The 20,826-nt window shown below is 48.6% G+C and overlaps 1 protein-coding gene across 1 annotated transcript in view; it reads right to left on the bottom strand.

The window, feature by feature from the left end:
- LOC132396567 (pikachurin) overlaps positions 1 to 13,372 on the bottom strand; it is a 122,603-nt gene extending 109,231 nt beyond the window's left edge. Inside the window, 5 exon segments of the mRNA XM_059974224.1 lie at positions 3,013 to 3,130; positions 5,503 to 5,529; positions 9,756 to 9,842; positions 10,741 to 10,847; positions 12,912 to 13,372. Of these exon segments, the coding sequence (XP_059830207.1) occupies positions 3,013 to 3,130; positions 5,503 to 5,529; positions 9,756 to 9,842; positions 10,741 to 10,847; positions 12,912 to 13,023 (451 nt within the window). The 5' untranslated portion in view covers positions 13,024 to 13,372.
- Between the last annotated feature and the right edge of the window lie 7,454 nt (positions 13,373 to 20,826).

The following is a 20,826-nucleotide window of genomic DNA, read 5'->3' as shown; positions in this document are numbered from 1 at the left end:
ATACTCAATGACTTGGCCTCAACAGCCATCTGTGGCAACGAATTCCACAGATTCAGTACCCTCTGTCTAAAACTCATCCTCATTGCTCTCTCTGTCCCTCTATTGTGAGGCTGTGCCCTCTGGTCTTAGGTTCCCCCACTTTAGGGAACTTCCTCTCCACATCTCCTCAATGTAGACCTTTCCATATTCGGTAGGCTTCAACGAGATCCCTCCTCATTCTTCTAAACCCCAGTGAGTACGGGCCCAGAGACATCAAAAGCTCCTCTTACATTAACCCTTTCATTCCCGGACCATCTCGTGAACCTCTCAGTCTCCTATGCTCAATGTGGTGCCAGCCTGCCCAACCTCTCCCTGTAAACCAGACAGTACTCTCACAAACCATTCCCGCTCTCTTCCCACTTTGCCAGAGGAGGGAGAGGGCTCATTGGCTATGGCTGCTCATATCAAATGATATTCAACCTTGGTAGCCTCCAGCCTGAGGGGTTGAACATCGATTTCTCCAACTTCCAGGAATGTTTCCCCCTCCCCTTTTGCTCTCCTTCTATTTACCACTCTGACCTCTTACCTCTCCTCCTCATCTGCCTATCTGGTGCCCCTCCTCCTTCCCTTTCTCCCATTGTCCACTCTGCTCTCCTATCAGATTCTCCTTCTCCAGCCCTTTGCCTTCTCCACCTATCATCTCCCAACTTCTTACATCATGCCCCCCTTCCCCACCCACCTGGCTTCACCTATCACCTTCTAACTTGTCTTCCTTCCCTCCTTGGGGTGTAAGGGAGGGTGGTGCCTCTGATGGGGTGGGCACATCGTGCTCCCTTGGCAGTAGCTTATCCTCCATTGGTCCACATGGCACTCAGATCTAACCTGTGACGGCAAGCAGCTGTTTGCTAGTGACAGCAACCACACCCTGGTTAGCCACTTCGATGAACGGGTTAAACTGGGTGAGGGTAACCGATGGGTCTTTAACCCTCGGTGAGTTTGGGTTTGCCTACGCAAGCTCGCAAACGCTGGACCCATCAGACTACACAGATGTAACCAGCAGTCTGGCTCAGCGGACAGGAAGGCAGTGTCAAGTGTGATGAGACACTAAGGACCTCATGGCCAGCCAGATACTCCCACAGCAAAAGAAAGCCCCAAGATGGCTGATTGTCCCCAAGCTGGAAAGCAGCAACAAAAAGCAGTAACGACACACGCACAGAATGCAGGTGGAACGCAGCAGGCCAGGCAGCATCTATAGGGAGAAGCACTGTCGACGTTTCGGGCCGAGACCCTTCGACAGTCCTGAGTAACACAGAGTAACAGACCTGTCAAAGCAGCATTGGACACTTCACCGACCTGAACCGCGGCCCAGAAAGTGACACATCAGCTCTCTAGTGCAATACCAGCTGAGGCCTATGGAGAAGGTGGTGCAGTGCTAACAGATAAGCTCTGTCAGCTCTCCCAGTTTATGTGGCAGCAAGAGACAATTCCACAGGAGTTTAAAGATGTATCCACCATCCACCATGTAAGTGAAAGGGATTCTGACATTCTGCAGCAAATATCCGGAATATCCTTGCTGTCTATCGCAGGCAAAATCTTCGCCAGGCTTCTCCTCAACTGTCTCACATCATACCTTGTCCGGGAACTCCGCACCAGAGAGCGGTGCGGGTTCGGTATCAACGTCAGATTCTGCACTGATGAGAAACTGTTCAACCTCAGGAGGCTCCAAAAGCTAAGGTTATGACAGACATCACTAGAGACTTCCTCTTTGCTGATGACTGTACCCTCAATGGTGGTTCAAAAGGCGATATGTAACACTGTGTTGACAAGTTTTCTGCTGCGTGGACCAATTTCCAGCCCACCAGACTGAAGTAGAGCATCAGCCAGTTCCAGGGAAATCATATGTTGGGCCAAACATCACAATGAACGGTCAAGGACACAAGGCAGTGAACAGGTTCACATACCTTGGCAGCACGCTATCCCAGAACATTGTCATTGATGGTGAAGTAAGTGCCAGGATCGCCAAAACCAAGGGTAGCCTTCGACAGACATTGTACCAACCTCTGGATTAGAAGTGGCGTAAGTCTGCAGGCAGAACTGGAGGTGTGTAGGGCCAGAGTCCTGGCCACTCTGCTTTATGCCTGAGAAAGATGGACAGTGTACCAACAGCATGCCAGGAAACGGAGCCACTTCCACACAGTCTGCCAGAGAAAGCTCCTCAATATTAAGTGGCAAGACAGAATCACTGACTCTGCCCAGTATCTACATAATCCTGACGCAGTCCATTTACGCTGGGCAGTCCACGTAGCTCGTAGGCCAGACCATTGGCTGCTTTACAGTGGACTACAGAAAGGAAAGTGTTCCCATGGAGAGTGAAGGAGGGCAAAGGGAACACTATAAAGACACCCTGATAACTTCACAAAAAGCCTTTGGCATCAACCCAGAATGCAATAATCCAACTGTGGTCTAACCAGGGGTTTACAGAGCTGTAACACTACCTCACAGCTCTTGAACTCAATCCCCCAACTAACAAAGGTCAACCACACCATATGCTTTCTTAACAACCCTTTCAACGTGAGGCTTCTGTTTGCTCTGCTGTGTGTTGGGTGACACTGCTCCCTCCATAACGAGACAGCTGAGAGACATAGGCTGGCCAGGAAAGACAAACCAATGTGGCTGCCATCTTTTGTCCACACTGCCAAAGGACTTTCTGAGCATGGATTGGCCTCTCCAGACATTTGCGAACCAACAAGCCAGCCCAGCCCCTACAAACTCTGGATGACAAGATGGGTTCTCATCGTTGCATGACGGATGAACCAACATGTCCTCCTTCCCTCTTCCTTTCCAGTCCAGATGAAGGGTCTCAGCCCAAAACAACAACCATTAAGTCATCGCCTGATGTGCTGAGTTCCTCCAACATTTTGTGTGTGTTACTCTGGATTTCCAGCAACTGCAGAATCTCTTATGATTATACAGGCAGAAAGGGTTGGGCCGAGTGGCCTCAGTCCATGCAGGGCTCCTAATGGAGGTTCCTACCTTGAGACATGGTGGTCACATCCTTCAGTGGGCTGGGCTTCCCCTTGCCTGCCGGGCTGCGAGCTCGTACCGACACCTGGTACCTGGTCCCGGGAAGAAGGCTCCGCACCACCAGATCCTGCACAAAGAGGGACAGCAGATTCAGAGCAGACCCAGTGTCACCCAACACAGCAGAGCAAATGGAAGCCTCACGTTGAAAGGGTTGTTAAGAAAGCATATGGTGTGGTTGACCTTTGTTAATCGGGGGATTGAGTTCAAGAGCTCTGTAAACCTCTGGTTAGACCACAGTTGGATTATTGGGTTCAGTTGCAGTTGTCTTGTTTTAGGAAGGATGTAGAAGCTGTAGAGAGGGTGCAGAGATGTTGCCTGGATTAGACTGTTTGTCTTATGCGGATGGGTTGAGCACAATGTTCCCTCTAGGGTGAGCGCATGCACACATCTTTAGCTACTAGCACACAAAGGAATTCAAATTGCTCACAAAGAGCACCCTCTACCTCGTTGGCATGTTAAGAATATTTCACAAATAGTTTCCAATGTGAATGGTGTTGACAATATGGAGTTTGCGATGATATGTCTGCAGATTTTAGAACGGGCTTATTTATACTGTTTTTATTGAGGAAATTATTGATTCGCTATGTTGAATTCCAAAGTGAAAAGGTTGATATTATTACATGCTGTCATGCAGTATATGGGAAATAAGACCCATTAATGTGTATTATTTAATTTCTTTTACACAATGAACCACGAACTGGATTTGGTAGTTTATTATCCTTAGCTTCAGGTTTACTTCCACTTAAACATTCGGTGCGCATGTGTTGTTGTCACTGGGCAAGGTCTTTGTGCACACTGGTCATTCCAAATTAGAGGGAACATTGGTTGAGTGAGCTCGGGGGATGTGAGGTGACTTGATGGAGGAGTACAGGATGATAGGAGGCACAGATCGATTGAATAGCCAGAGACTTTTTCCCAGGGTGGAAATGCTGACAGGACGGGGCATAACTATAAGGTGATTGGAGTAAAGTACAAGGCAGATATCAGAGGTAGGTTGTTTTTACACAGGCAGTGGTGGGTGTGTGGAACAATCTGCCAGGATTGATTGTAGAGACAGATATATTAGGGGCAGTTAAGAAAACCTTAGATAGACCATGGATGAAATAAATATGGAGGGTTATTCAGGAGGGAAGTGTTAAATTGCTCTTGAAGGAGGTTAAAATATTGATACAACATTGTAGGCCAAAGGGCCTGCAGTGTACTGCTCTATATTTTCATAATTGTTCTTTCGGATTAGTTTTCTGTACCTTTGATGCTGTTCATTACAACATTAAAGAGGTGAGGTTACTGCATTTTTTTGGTGTATTTTCTGACTCACCAACAAGACTGACTTTCAGAACACGCTGGTTACCAAGGACAGGCTGTGTGAAGCTGAGAAGTAGAGATGGTGTCGGCCTGTGAGCGGATGGAAGCCGTGAGGGGGTGGTTGAGATTTTTGTGTGCCAGCTCTCCGTCGGAGTTCTCTGAGGAGCCACAGGAGTTTCAGGGACTCTCAGTCAGCTGAAAGTGGGCCGAGAACTGAGTGAGTAAGCCCAAAGTTAAAACAAGGAGGCCTAGCGTTTTGCTTGAAGCCTACATTCTCAGGGCTGATGCTGGGGAACAGCCAGACACTGGAGTTAATTCCTGGCAACCAGGGACTCGGATGTGTCTGGGCTTCTGGAAGGGGAGGCTGCTGCCAGAAGGCAGATGGGCATTTGAATTTGCAAAACCCTACAGATGAATAAATACTGCAAAGAGAAGCACCAAGGTCACCCTCCCCCCATTTGTGACATTTTCCAGGAGCACTGTTGAGGACCTCTGCCGCCCATCCACAGTTTCCTCAAAGCTGAGCATGTGTACAGCTGCGCAGTAACAGAAATGCTCCCGCGCACAGAACTTCAGTTGCCGTGCAGCAGGGATTTTCTTTCACACCATGTTAATACAAAGTGCTGTGCAGTTTTTAGGCTGTGTAAAAGTTTCCTACTCAGAGCAATGGCTGGTCCGCACAGCTGTAAAGTAAATTAGAGGGAACGTAGCCCACGATCTCTTTGACCCATGACCGTCAGGAAGGAGGTTCAGGAGCATCAGGACTAGGACTGCCAGACTGGGTGACAGCTTCTTCCCTCAGGCTGTGAGACTGATGAATACCATGCCACCACTGAGATCTCGTCACTGGGACAGTGAGTTGTTTACTGGCTACTGATTAGCTGTGCTGCACACTTCACGTACATTTCAAATTATATTTTACTAACTTATTTGTGCTGGTATTTTGTTTTATGTGTTGTGTAATATATATTGTGTGGGTGCACCGTGGTCCAGAGGAACGTCGTTTCGTCTGATTGTCTGTATGTACAGTCAGGTGACAATAACATTGAAATTAGTCCAAGACCAGATGAACTGTCAATGACTAATTTGACGGAGAGGGATCAAGCAGGGACCTGGAGTCCCAAAAGTACTTACATAGTTCTGTGGATTTTTTATCTGATCCTGCAAGAGAGGAATATAAATTACAGTAACGTTCAGACTCCCTGCCGAGGACAAAATCATCTTCAAAATGAGTGAGAGGTCAGACCATCATGGCCTATCAGAATCAGAAACAGATTGCTAACATATGTCACCAAATTTGTTGTTTTGCAGTAGCAGTACATTGTAATGCATGATAAAAAAAATCAATAAATACATATATTACAATTTTTAATTAAACTAAATAAATTAGGATACATAGAACATAGAATAATACAGCACAGTACGGGCCCTTCGGCCAACAATGTTGTGCCGACCCTCAAACCCTGTCTCCCAAATAACCCCCACCTTAAATTCCTCCATATACCTGTCTAGTAGTCTCTTAAATTTCACTAGCGTATCTGCCTCCACCACTGACTCAGGCAGTGCATTCCACGCACCAACCACTCTCTGAGTAAAAAACCTTCCTCTAATATCCCCCTTGAACTTCCCACTCCTTACCTTAAAGCCATGTCCTCTTGTACTGAGCAGTGGTGCCCTGGGGAAGAGGTGCTAGCTGTCCACTCTATCTATTCCTCTTAATATCTTGTACACCACTATCATATCTCCTCTCATCCTCCTTCTCTCCAAAGAGTAAAGCCCTAAGTCCCTTAATCTCTGATCATAATCCATACTCTCTAAAACAGGCAGCATCCTGGTAAATCTCCTTTGTACCCTTTTCAATGCTTCCACATCCTTCCTATAGTGAGGCGACCAGAACTGGACACAGTGCTCCAAGTGTAGCCTAACCAGAGTTTTATAGAGCTGCATCATTACCTCGCGACTCTTAAACTCTATCCCTCGAATTATGAAAGTTAACACCCCATAAGCTTTCTTAACTACCCTATCTACCTGTGAAGCAACTTTCAGGGATCTGTGGACATGTACCCCCAGATCCCTCTGCTCCTCCACACTACCAAGTATCCTGCCATTTACTTTGTACTCTGCCCTGGAGTTTGTCCTTCCAAAGTGTACCACTTCACACTTCTCCAAGTTGAACTCCATCTGCCACTTCTCAACCCACTTCTGCAACCTATTAATATCTCTCTGCAATCTTCGACAATCCTCTACATTATCCACAACACCACCAACCTTTGTGTTGTCTGAAAACTTGCCAACCCACCCTACATGCAGGTCATTAATAAAAATCACAAAAAGTAGAGGTCCCAGAACCAATCCTTGTGGGACACCACTAGTCACAACCCTCCAATCTGAATGCACTCCCTCCACCACGACCCTCTGTCTTCTGCAGGCAAGCCAATTCTGAATCCACCTGGCCAAATTTCCCTGGATCCCATGCCTTCTGACTTTCTGAATAAGCCTACCGTGTGGAACCTTGTCAAATGTCTAAAAGAGTAGTGCTAAAAGAGAAAGAAAAAGTAGTGAGGTTGTGTTCATGGGTTCAGTGTCCATTTAGAAATTGGATGTCAGAGGGGAAGAAGCTGTTCCTAAATCATTGAGTGTGTTCTTCAGGACCCTTTATCTCCTGCCTGATGGTAGCAATGAGAAGAGGGTATGACCTGGGTGATGGGGATCCTTACTGATGGATGCTGCCTTCTAGGGCATCTCTTCTTGAAGATGTCCTGGATGCTGGGGAGGATAGTGCCCATGATGGAGTTAAAAACTCTCTGCAGCTTATTTCAATCCCGAGCACTGGCTCCTCAGGAAGATGTAGCCAGTTAGAATGCTCTCTGAAGTATGTCTGTAACAATTTACGACCACACACCTCTCCTTGTTTCCACCTCCCCCTCCCAACCTCTTTGTATTTCCAGATCCAACTGCAGAGAGCAGCGGACTCCCCCCAATACAGCACGGTCACAGACTTCCACCGTCAGTCATGTCTACATGAGGCACTGCCTCAAGAAGGCAACATTCATCATCAAAGATCCCCACCAACCGGCCACACCATCTTCTCACAGCTCCCACGGACAGGAGGGACTGAATCCTGAAGTCCCACACCACCACCCGGCCACAGCATCTTCTCACAGCTCCCACGGACAGGAGGGACTGAATCCTGAAGTCCCACACCATCACCCGGCCAGGCCGTCTTCTCACAGCTCCCACGGACAGGAGGGACTGAATCCTGAAGTCCCACACCACCACCCGGCCACACCATCTTCTCACAGCTCCCACGGACAGGAGGGACTGAATCCTGAAGTCCCACACCATCACCCGGCCAGGCCGTCTTCTCACAGCTCCCACGGACAGGAGGGACTGAATCCTGAAGTCCCACACCACCACCCGGCCACACCATCTTCTCACAGCTCCCACGGACAGGAGGGACTGAATCCTGAAGTCCCACACCACCACCCGGCCACACCATCTTCTCACAGCTCCCACGGACAGGAGGGACTGAAGCCGGATCCCATTGGTCCAGGTTCAGGAACAGCTACTTCTCTCCACCCATTCGATTCCTGAACCAACCAGCACAACCCTAATCGTTAGAGTTCAGCATCACCATTTTGTGCTTCAATGGACTTGGGTTTGTTCGAATTGTAAAAGTTGTAAATAATTTATGTTTAATTGGTGTTTTTCTTGTGAATGCTGTCAATCTGATGCTCTGTGTCTGTGAGGCTGCAATAGGGGTTTCATTGTGGAGAAGTTTGGGTAAATACAGGGATAGGAGGGATGTGGAGGCCACGGTCCAGGTGTGGGTCGATGGGACTAGACAAAGTAACAGTTCAGCATGGGCCAGATGGGCCAAATTTCCTGTGACTGCATGGAGTATGACTCTGTGCACTTGAGCATTTGATAATAAATGCAACTATCAGCTCCATTTAGCCTTCAGATATAGACCATATATATGTCCAAAATGCCACAGAAACTCAGCAGGTCAGGCAGCATCTGTGGAGTGGAATAAACAGGCGATGTTTTTGGCTGAGACCCTTCATCAGGACTGGAATGGAAGAGGGGAGGTAGCCTGTATGAAAGAGTGGGGGTGGAAGGGATGGAGCAGGAGCTGGTGGGTGATAGGTGGATCCAGGAGAAAGGGAGGAGAGTGGGAATGAAGTAAGAAGTTGGGAGCTGATAGGTGGAAATGGCAAAAGGGCTGAAGAAGGTGGAATCTGATAGGGAGGGCAGTGCAGTGAACCACTGGAATAAAGGGAAAGAAGTGTGGTGGGGAATCGGAGAGAGGATGGAGTGGGTGTTGGACAGATGGTTGTGGATGTGGAGGGGAAGGAGGAGAAGTGATGGGGCTGGTGGGATCAAGAGGGGCCAGAACAGGATAAAGGTGGAATAGAGACAAAGGGGTGTGGTTACCAGTAGTTAGAGAGATCAGTGTTGATTCCCTCAGTTTGGAGACTGCCCAGGCAGAATATGAAGTTCTAGTCCTCTAGTTTGAAAAAATTACCATAAGATCATAAGACATAGGATCAGATGGCGGCCCATCAAGTCTGCTCTGCCATTCCAACATTGCTGATTTATTATCTGTCTCAACTCCATTCTCCTGCCTTCTCCCCAACACCTTTGATGCCCTGACTGATCCGGAACCTAGCAACCACTGTCTTAAATATACCCAATGACTTGGCCTCCACAGCTGCCTGTGGCAATGAACTCCAGATTCATCACCGTCTGGCTAAAGAAATTCCTCCTCATCTCTGTTCTATGTGGATGCCCCTCTATTCTGAGGCTTTGCCCTCTGGCCCTGGACCCCCCCCCCCATAGGAAACATCCTCTCCACATCCATTCTGTCTAGGCCTTTCAATATTCAATGAGATTCCATGTCATTCTTCTAAACTCCAGTAAGTAAAAGCCCAGAGCCATCAAATGCTCCTCATACATTAGCGCTTTCATTTCCAGAATCAGTCTTGTGAACCTCCTCTGGATCCTCTCCAATCTTTCGGAACATAAATTTTCTTAGATATGGGGGCCAAAGGTGCCCTCAATATTCCAAGCGTGGTCTGATCAATGCCTTACAAAGCGCCAAGATTAAATCCTTGCGTTTGATTCACCTTCTGACCCCGGTTCCACCTGTTCCCCTATAAGCTGCCCAACTCCCTTTCCCACTCTCAGACCTAACGCAAGGTCTTCATCCACCAGGAATCTCTCCCCGCAGCTGCTGCTTGACCCATTGATTTCCTCCAGCACATTCTTTGCTGCTTCAGATTTCCCCCAAGCTCGGTTCGATTCCCATACCCCAAGGTCTGGTTTCCAGCAGACCATCTCCAGTGAGTGTGGGTAACCAGACACACTCAGCACCCAGTACTAACCTCAGAGTGCTGGTTCAGCTTGAGCACCAGATCTTGTGTTCTCGTGGGTAGGGTCCCCCTGTCACTCTTCACCTCTGTGTACAGCACCTAGCCAACAGGAAGTTAGAGGAGGGTCATCACCAAGGAGATACCATTCTCCTACCACCAGCCCCTCCCTCCCTTATGGGAACCAACACCATCCTCACCCCCTTCATCCAGACAAAGTCTACAGTCAACAAATGTCCCCTCCATCAAAGGCATTGACCAAGACTGCTTGTGTCTCCAGCCAGGATGTGAGGACAAGTTCAGTTCTTGAGACATCGGCTATTTCACTGACCATTGGCTGTCAGTCCATGGTGAGGAACCAGGACCCTGACCACTGGCTCTCCATCCATGGCTGGAGTCTGGGACCCTGACCATTGGCTCTCCATCCATGGTTGGAGTCTGGGACCCTGACCACCGGCTCTCCATCCACGGCTGGAGTCTGGGACCCTTACCACTGGCTCTCCATCCATGATTGGAGTCTGGGACCCTGACCACTGGCTCTCCATCCACAGCTGGAGTCTGGGACCCTGACCACTGGCTCTCCATCCATGGTTGGAGTCTGGGACCCTGACCACTGGCTCTCCATCCATGGTTGGAGTCTGGGACCCTGACCATCGGCTCTCCATCCATGGTTGGAGTCTGGGACCCTGACCACCGGCTCTCCATCCATGATTGGAGTCTGGGACCCTGACCACTGGCTCTCCATCCACGGCTGGAGTCTGGGACCCTGACCACTGGCTCTCCATCCATGGCTGGAGTCTGGGACCCTGACCACCGGCTCTCCATCCACGGTTGGAATCTGGGACCCTGACCACCGGCTCTCCATCCATGGCCTGAACCCAGTGCAATAGACAAAGACTTCTCCCTTCCTTTTGGACGGGAAGGTCACATTGGACGCTGATCTTGTCAAGGTTCTCCAATTGCCATCCCCTCGCTGGATTCCAAATGCCGCCCACATTACCGTGTATGCGGTGATTCTGCCATGCCTCCGCGGTGCTCTCCATCGGGCTCGGAAGGCTGTACAGTTCAGGGCCTCCAGCTGTATGTCCTGAGGTGGGCTCGGCCGATCTGAATCGGAGAAGATGCAGATTAAGGAGATGGAAGCGAGGCCCAGAGGGGTGGTGTACGGCACGAGGACCCTTTCTCCACCGGAGCTGGGCCGACAACACCCACAATCACGGTCACCCCAGATCTGGTCACCACACTGTAGGAAGGGTGTTATCAAACTAAAGAAGGTGCAGGAAAGGTTCATGAGGACGTCGCCTAGAATGGGGAGATAAGGCAAAAAGTGTCGGGGGCTGAGGGGTGACCTGGTGACCTTATAGAGGTGTACTGGGGCACCATGGTAGTGACAACGCAGGGTGTCAGAGTTCAGTCCCAATGTCTGCTGTAAGGAGTCTGAACGGTCCTTCCCACATCCGTGTGGGTTTCCTCCGGGTGCTCCAGTTTCCTCCCACAGTCCAAATACTGGTTCGTAGGGTAACTGGTTATTGGAAATTGGCCTGTGACTCAGCTGGGGTTAAACTGGTGGGTTGCTGGGCAGTGTGGCCCACTTGCTGGAAGGGCCTGTTCCCTGCTGTATAATCCAAATAAATTACAATAAAGTGTAAAATCCTGATGGACATGGGTAAGGCCTTTTCCCCAGGGTGGGGGAGTCCGAAACCAGAGGGTATAAGACTCGAGTTCAAAGTGGGGGTGTTGCCGGCACTGTGGAGCTCGAGAGACTGGATGGAGCAGGACTGTTCAGTCCCAGAAAAATGGGGGGGCGGACATGTGGGAGGGAGGGGTTAGACTGACCTTGGAGCAGGTTAAGAGGCCAGCACAACATCATGGGCAGAAGTGTCAGGCCTGCACACGCAGGCACCTCCCAGTTCCCACCCAGCCACGAGGATTCAGCCAGAATCAGCACCTGCAGCCTATTTAACTCCAGTTTGCATTCACGCTCCTCGTTCACTTATCAGTCTAGTCGGCCTCAACTGGTTGCTCCAGAATATCTCCCGGCCCAAAGTTTACCCTGTTGCCCATTGTGTTTAGTTGCTGTTCTCTCCTGTTCTGTTGCCCCTCGGGGCTTGTGATCTGCCATTAAAAGTTATTTTTCATGCTGAATTGTCTCTGCTACGCTGCTTTTGGGTCTACGCGAAGGGCCCGTACTCCGCTGTACATTTACGTTTATTATTTAGAGTTACAGCATGGAACAAGCCTTTCCAGCCCAACGAGCCACACCATAGAGCAACCCTCCCCCCAATTTCACCATAGCATAATTACAGGACAAATCACAATGACCATTTAACCCACCATCCAGTACATCTCGGGACTTACGTGCATACAGGAAAGAACTTTCTTACAGAGGAAGGTGGAATTGAACTCTGAACTCTGACACCTGACCTGTAATAGCATTGTGCTAACCAGTACACTACTGTGACATGTTCTACGTTCTATGACTGCTTTCCTGGAGATTAGGAGGATGAGGGGAGACCTTGTAGACACCTTCTTCCCAGGGTAGGGGCTTCCAAGGCTAGAGGATATAGGTTTAGGGAGGAAGATCTAAAGGGGATCTTAGGGGCAAAGTCTTTAGGTAGAGCGTGGTCAGTACATAGAACAAGCTGCTGGGGGAGGGGTGGCTACAATTGCCAATTTTAAAAGATACCTGAGCAGGTGTATGAATTAGAGAGGTATGGACCAAACACAGGCAAACAGATCTAGCCAAGGTAAACACGTTTCTAATAGGGGCAGAGTCACAGAACTCTACAGAAACAGACCCTTCAGTCCATGCCAAAGTGGTACTCTGCCTAGTCCCATTGACCTGCACCTGAGCCTCAGAACAGAGGGGCCCATTGAGAACAGAGATGGAGGAATTCCTTTAGCCAGATGGTGGTGAATCTCTCGGAATCCATTGCCACAGACGGCCGAGTCATTGGATAGATTTAAAGTGGAGGTTGATGGGTTTTGATTATTCAGGGTGGCCTACGTCTGAAAGTCTTACGGTCTTAATTTGGTCGGCACAGACATTGTGGGCCGAAGGGCCGTTCTATGTTTTACGTTCCCCCCTCGCCCTCCTCTCCGGAAACCCGTGATGGGGGGTGGGGAGCGTTCTTCACACACCCTCCGCGTTCCTCGAGGTATCTTCCCTACCTGATCTCCGCAGCGAGCTCCTGTCCTGCCTCGTCTCCTTTGCCGCCTGCCCGGAGACGAGGACCAGCAGAAGCAGGGGCAGCCGACGCCACGATCCGGTGCGGGCACCCATCCCGGGACAGGAGAGAGAGAGGTGGGGCGGGATGGAGCGAGGGAGCGCGGGGCTCCCCCTCGGGATCTCGATGAGGGGTCGGCAAACTGCGGCAGGGATCCGACTACGGGGCGGGGTGCAAAGAGGGAGCGGGGAGGAGGAGAATTAAAATAAACAAGGACCGAGGCAGGAAGCAATGTCCGAAGAACCGATCGAAACTTTTGGCCGCGGTATCTCCGCTCCCTGCCTGTCTCCGGTAAGAGCGGCCTCTCCAGAAGGGCGAGAGAGAAATCCAACTGCTAAGGAGATAAGTGGAGTTTAATCTGGTGCTGATGTAAGAGAAGCCTCCTCAGACGGACTTTAAAGCAGTTCGGAAAACATTTAAAGATACATCGCCCACTCAAATTGAGGCTTTCGAAAGTTCCCTTTGAACACTTCAGTCCCCGTCTAAGTCTTTTTTAGAGAAAACTATAATAAATTACAGCTATTTGCCCGGCTGGGAGAGGTTTCTTTTTAAAGAACTTAAATGCCGAGGAGAAGCGGCAAAGAGACATTTCAAAACTTGTCTGTCTCTGCAGCTGGAACTCAAAACGTTTCAGGAACAGCTTCTTCCCCTTCGCCATCGGATTCCTGAACGGACAGTAAACCCATAAGCTCTTCCTCACTATTTTTCCTTGCTCTCTTTTGGTATTATTTAATTTCATAAAAAATATTTTTATTAGAAACATAGAAAACCTACAGCACAATACAGGCCCTTCAGCACACAATGCTGTGCCGAACATGTCCTTACTTTAGAAATTACCTTGGGTTACCCATAGCCCTCTTTATTATCGAAGTACATGTGTGTCTCCATAAACAACCATGGGATTCATGTTCTTGTGGGCACTTACAGCAAAAACAGGGGAACACAATGGAATCAGTGAAAAACGGCGCCAACAGGACGGACAAACAGCCAACGTGCTGAAGACCCAGATCAAAAATGGTTGGAGATGGAGTTTTGTTCTAGCAAGTAGGGTTTTTTTTACACAGAGAACAGAGAATGGTAAAAAAAATTGAATCTTGAATTGTATTTATTATTTATTACAGTGCAATGTTCAGCTGCTGCAAATTTCATGCCAGTGATACTAAACCTGATTCTGATTCTGAACTTGCCTTTAAAATAGGATCAGATTTTTGCATACCTTTTAAAAATTTCAGAACAGTCTTTACAACATAAAAATATATGTAAGAAATACAATAATGTTTCAATTCGGAGGAAAGCAGGCAGTGGCTGTACCACAAACACCACCCTAATACTCACTAATTATACCCATTACCACGCCCACTAATACTAACCGAATTCCCCTATATTAGGAGTTTGAGGAGGTTTGGTGTGTCCCTAAATTTCTGCAGAGAGTATTCAAACTGGTCGCATCACCGTCTGGTCTGGAGGGGCCACTACACAGGATCTGAAAAAGCTGCAGAAAGTTGTAAACTCAGCCAGCTCCAGCATGGGCACTAGTCCCCCCAGCATCGAGAAGGCGACATCCATCATTGAGGAACCCATTACCCAGGACATACCCTTTTCTCATTACAACCATCAGGGAGGAGGTACAGGAGCCTGAAGGCACACACTCAGCTTTTCAGGACCAGCTTTTTCCCCTCTGCCATCCGATTTCTGAATGGGCATTGAAGCCAAGAACACCACCTCAATACTTTACTATCTTTTTGCTCATCTTAATTATTATACATACACCCAGTGGCCACTTTATTAGGTACAGGAGTGGAACTCCTGTGTGGTCTTCAACTGCTGTAGCCCGTCCACTTCAAGGTTCAACATGTACATTCAGAGATGCTCTTCTGCACACCACTGTGGTAAGGTGCGATTATTCCAGTGAACCAGTCTGTCCATCCTCCTCTGTTCTCTCTCATTAACAAAACATTTTCACCCACAGAACTGCTGCTCACTGGAAGGTTTTTGTTTTTTGTACTATTCTCTATAAACTCTGGAGATTGTTGTGTGTGAAAATCCCAGCAAATGAGCAGTTTCTGGGATACTCAAACCACCCCATCTGGCACCAACAATAATTTCTCAACCAAAGTCATAGATCCCATTCCTTCCCCCATCTTGAAGTTTGGTCAACTGAAGCTCTTGACCGTGTCTGCATGCTTTAATGCATTGAGTTGCTGCCACATGATTGGCTGTTTGGATATTGCATTAACAAGCAGGTGTGCCGAATAAAGTGGCTGCTGAGTCTAATTAACCTGATTCTGCAAGCTAATTATATGTTCATAGTGTTCAGTTTGTTATTGCGGCTACATATTTGTCGTTGCCAGTTCATCTCGAAGACTGAAAACTCCATTCTCAAACTTCTGCTGCCTTGCGGCTATTCCCACTCAGAGTAAACTCCGAGGAAAATATCTGGAGCTGGAGCGCCATGTTGAGTTCAACACGGACTGACAACTCCTGCGACACTGCCAGTACCAAACAGATTCGATGCAGCACAAATAAAAACAAATACAATAATAAAAAGCACAATAAATATAAATAGGAAAGGTAGCTTATTGATTGTGTGTCCATAAAGTGCCTGTGCATAAGGTGACTGACAGGAAATGATAAAGTAGTGGTGGTTGGGGTGTGGGGGTGGGTTAGTGGGTGGAGGTGTTGATCAGCCTTACTGCTTGGGGAAAGCAACTGTTTATGAGTGTGGTGGTCCTGGTGTAGATGCTATATAGCCTCCTCCCTGATGGAAGTGGGATGAACAGTCCATGAACAGGGGGAGTGGGATCCTTCATGATGTTAATGGCCCTTTTCTGGCCAATTGTTGAGGTGTTAAGGATTGCCACTTGGCCTGAGCATGAATCAATCATGGGGAAGATCAACCGACAGAAAAAATTTAAATGCACTCTTCAAGAAGAGAAAATAAACCCATCAGGCTGTGCATGATCCCTTTAAATTCAAATTAAAGGGAAAGGGACAAGCATGATGCAAAACACATTCTGTGAACCACATTAAGTGCAGATTGCCTTCGTCAGGCTGTGAGGAAAGACTAGGCCTCACTGGGAGATGGGTAAGAGAAACACAATTGTGTATGTTCTGTCTGTGACCACACATTTCCTGCGGTGTCTTCCCACAGCCCACAGTTGGGCATGATATTATTTCCATGGATGGCACGCTGAGATAGCAGTTAGTGAAACACTATTACACAGCCAGTAAGCCAGATTCAATTCCCATCACTGTCTGTAAGGAGTTTGTATGTTCTCCCTGTGTCCACATGGGTTTCCTCCGGGTGCTCCGGTTTCCTCCCACAGTCCAACGACGTAAGGGTTGGCAGGTTCATTGGTCACAGTCAGGCCCGTTACCATGCTGTATCTCTGACTAAATGAATAAATATTTATCTTGGACTTGTGAAGTTTCTCATACAGACAGCAAGGTCGCAGTCCAACTGCACAGCAAGCTCCCACAATCTCTTGTGAGGCTCTCTGAGTTAAAAGATTACTTTTCATTTGTGAATAAAGACTTTGCTATTTCCCATTGACAGCTTCCGTGCAGTCACAACGGTCTGGAGTTTGACATTCAGATTCAGACACAGTGAATGTGTCGTCTGCGTCAGTGACCAGCACAGTCTGAGGACGTGCTGGGGGCAGCCCGCAAGTATCACCATGCTTGTGTTACCAAAATCGCCAACCCGTAACTTACTAACCGTGTCCCATACGTCCCTCGAATGAAAAACCTGCTTGCAGTAGCGTCTCAGGCACGTGGGAAAGACAATACAGTACACTGAACATAATTTCTGCAAAACATGAAGAGTACAGACTGTGTGTAACAAGAGCTTTGTGAAATGACACAAACAGGGAAGAGTCTATGACAGTGTAAGACGTACTCTGTGGTGTTCTGTGATGACACAGGGTTACACATCAGTGGAGCGTCACCAAACACAGGACACTTGGGAAGAGAGGGGTCTCACTGGGTGGTGACACAAGACTGGGGCTCCCTTCCAACATCTACAGCCCTCGCACCGTAAAACAGGAGGCAAATGTCAGCATCACACACTCCCAGGGTCAGACACAGTGTGAATCTCCCTCCACACTGTCCCATCACACACTCCCAGGGTCAGACACAGTGTGAATCTCCCTCCACACTGTCCCATCACACACTCCCAGGGTCAGACACAGAGTGAAGCTCCCTCTACACTGTCCCATCACACACTCCCAGGGTCAGACACAGAGAGAAACTCCCTCTACCCTGTCCCTTCACACACTCCCAGGGTCAGACACAGAGAGAAGCTCCCTCTACACTGTCCCATCACTCACTCCCGGGGTCAGACACAGAGAGAAACTCCCTCTACACTGTCCCATCACGCACTCCCAGGGTCAGACACAGAGTGAAGCTCCCTCTACACTGTCCCATCACACACTCCCGGGGTCAGACACAGAGAGAAACTCCCTCTACATTGTCCCATCACATACTCCCAGGGTCAGACACAGAGAGAAACTCCCTCTACCCTGTCCCTTCACACACTCCCAGGGTCAGACACAGAGAGAAGCTCCCTCTACACTGTCCCATCACTCACTCCCGGGGTCAGACACAGAGAGAAACTCCCTCTACACTGTCCCATCACGCACTTCCAGGGTCAGACACAGAGAGAAACTCCCTCTACATTGTCCCATCACACACTCCCAGGGTCAGACACAGAGAGAAACTCCCTCTACCCTGTCCCTTCACACACTCCCAGGGTCAGACACAGAGAGAAGCTCCCTCTACACTGTCCCATCACTCACTCCCGGGGTCAGACACAGAGAGAAACTCCCTCTACACTGTCCCATCACGCACTTCCAGGGTCAGACACAGAGTGAAGCTCCCTCTACACTGTCCCATCACACACTCCCGGGGTCAGACACAGAGTGAAGCTCCCTCTACACTGTCCCATCACACACTCCCAGGGTCAGACACAGAGTTAAGCTCCCTCTACACTGTCCCATCACACACTCCCGGGGTCAGACACAGAGAGAAACTCCCTCTACCCTGTCCCTTCACACACTCCCAGGGTCAGACACAGAGAGAAGCTCCCTCTACACTGTCCCATCACACACTCCCAGGGTCAGACACAGAGTGAAGCTCCCTCTACACTGTCCCATCACACACTCCCGGGGTCAGACACAGAGTGAATCTCCCTCTACACTATCCCATCACAGACTCCCGGGGTCAGACACAGAGAGAAACTCCCTCTACACTGTCCCATCACACACTCCCGGGGTCAGACACAGACAGAAACTCCCTCTACACTGTCCCATCACACACTCCCGGGGTCAGACAGAGTGAAGCTCCCTCTACACTGTCCCATCACACACTCCCAGGGTCAGACACAGGGTGAAACTCCCTCTACACTGTCTCATCACTCACTCCCGGGGTCAGACACAGGGTGAGACTCTCTCTACACTGTCCCATCACTCACTCCCGGGGTCAGACACAGAGTGAAGCTCCCTCTGCAATTTCCCATGTCTCAATGCTGCCCTCTGCTGTCCTATTGATGTATGGCTAATTTATGTTCCCTCTGAACCCCATTCAAAGGTTTAAAGGTTTATTTTATTATCAAAGTATGTGGGCAGAATACAACTCTGAGACTTGTCTTCTCCAGATAGCTGTAAAATACAGAAAACCATTGAAGTAGTTGATAGAAAGACATCAATCCTCCTGCACAAAAAGAAAAAGAAACAAAAACTCGCAAACCCCACCCCCCATATTCCTTCTCCACAAAACCATTTACCTTTTTACCAATTAAAAACCTTTCAATCTCTGCATTAAATACGTCCAATGACTTGACCTCCACAGCCATCTAGGACAATGAATTCCACAGATTCACCATCCTCCGGCTAAAGGAATTTCTCCTCATCTCTGTTCGAAATGAAAGTCCATCTATTGCGAAGTTGTGCTCTCTGGCTGTAGACTCCCCATGACAGGAAACATCCTCCTTACGCTCACTCTACCTCAATGAGATCCCCTCCTCTTTCTTCTAAACTGTCCAGCCAGTACAGGCCTGGAGTCATTAACCCTTTCTTTCCCGGATCATCCTGCCACTTTCTCCTGTGTGTGTGGGATTGTGCTGAGTTGGAGAGTTGGTGGCTGGGAATAATTCTGTACACAATTCCCACACCTCTTACTGAACGAGGAGTCAAAATGTCTTCACCCACAGGGGAGTGACTACCTGAGAGGTTTGGAGGCCCAGCCACTCGACGTGTTAAAGACAGGGATTGATAGACACAGGAGAATCATGTTATTTTGTTATTCAGAGAGACTGCAAAATAACAGGACCTTCTGGCCCAACAAGCCCACGCCCCCAATTACACCTTGTGACCAATTAACCCACTAACCCCAACGTCTTTGGAATGTGGGAGGAAACCCACAAGGGGAACGTACAAACTGTGGTGGGAACTGAAACATGATTGCCAGCGATCTGCTGACCACTACATTGCCATGCTGACCCTACCGTGCCAGCCCTACCATGTCAACCCTACTGTGCCAATCCTACCGTGCCTACACTACCAGGCTGACCCTACCATGCCAACACAACCGTGCCATATCAGCCTACACATGCTGGAAATCCAGAGCAACAGACAAAATGCTGGTGGAACTCAGCAGGTTGGGCAGCATCTGTGTAAATGAATAAATAGTTGAAGTCTCAGTACTGGAAAGGAGGGAGGAATCCTTCAATAGAACTGGAAAGGAAGGGGGACAAAACCAGAGTAAGAAGGTGGGGGAAGAAAAGGTTATAGGTGAGAACAGGGAACCAACTTCCCTCTCAAATGACCTGCCGAGTCCCTCCAGCACTGAGGGGGTTTGATAGATTGTCGATGTTATAGCTTATCAGAGATGGAGTTAGTGCAGGAAAGTATCACCGAGGGAAAGAGATTGTCCATGTTCTCAGTGGAGTGACAGTGCAGATGTGATGGGCTGAATGGCCTTTTATCCCTCGTGTTCCTCATATTCTATTTAACTGCAGGCATTACTTCATGATGCAAATCAGCCTCCCCTGATTTGATTCCATCCACACTTCCCATATAGACCGGACTGGTGATGATATAGACCAGACAGGTGATGGTATAGACTGGCCCAGTGATGGTATAAACCAGACAGGTGATAGTATAGACCAGCCCAGTGATGATATAGATCTGCCTGTTGATGGTATGGATCAGACAGATGATGATATAGACCAGACTTGTGATGGTATAGACCTGCCCGGTCTAAATTACCGTTGACGTCAGTGTAGACATGGACCAGTCTGGAACATTGTTAGTACTAGCTTGCAGCCAACTGGACTCTGCCTTTTAAGACTTGGACCAGGTCAGACTGGTTTGCATTGATTCTGAAATGGGTTGATTCAGAGCACATAGTTTCTCTACATCAGTTTACACAATACCAATACAAATTTGTTTAGCGATATAAGGTGGTAACAGACCCTTCTGGCCCATTGGACCCATGCCTCCCATTATACACTCATGTCACCAATTAACCTGCTAACCAGTTAGTCTTTGGAATGTGGGAGGAGAATGTACAAGCAATTGAACCCGGGTCACTGGCGCTATAATAGATTTACACCAGCTGCTACCTTACCATGCTTTTGTCTTGATTTTAAGGTGGAATTGGCAACTCTTTGGCTGTAAAGGCCACGGGGAGATGCCTCATACCAAGTCTATTTTATGCTTAATGCTTCCCCAGTGACCCGGAGACTTGACATCAGTGCCCTCACAGCTCAGTTCAACATTCAGCCTTGCTCCTCAGCAATACGGGTGTCGGTGTCATCAAGCTCCAATAACACACAGTGATTCCAGTTAATGGGCTCATCA

The sequence above is a fragment of the Hypanus sabinus genome, chromosome 7 (assembly GCF_030144855.1).
Source record: "Hypanus sabinus isolate sHypSab1 chromosome 7, sHypSab1.hap1, whole genome shotgun sequence".
In the NCBI taxonomy this organism is placed as follows: domain Eukaryota; kingdom Metazoa; phylum Chordata; class Chondrichthyes; order Myliobatiformes; family Dasyatidae; genus Hypanus; species Hypanus sabinus.
This window is presented reverse-complemented; position numbering and strand designations above follow the sequence as displayed.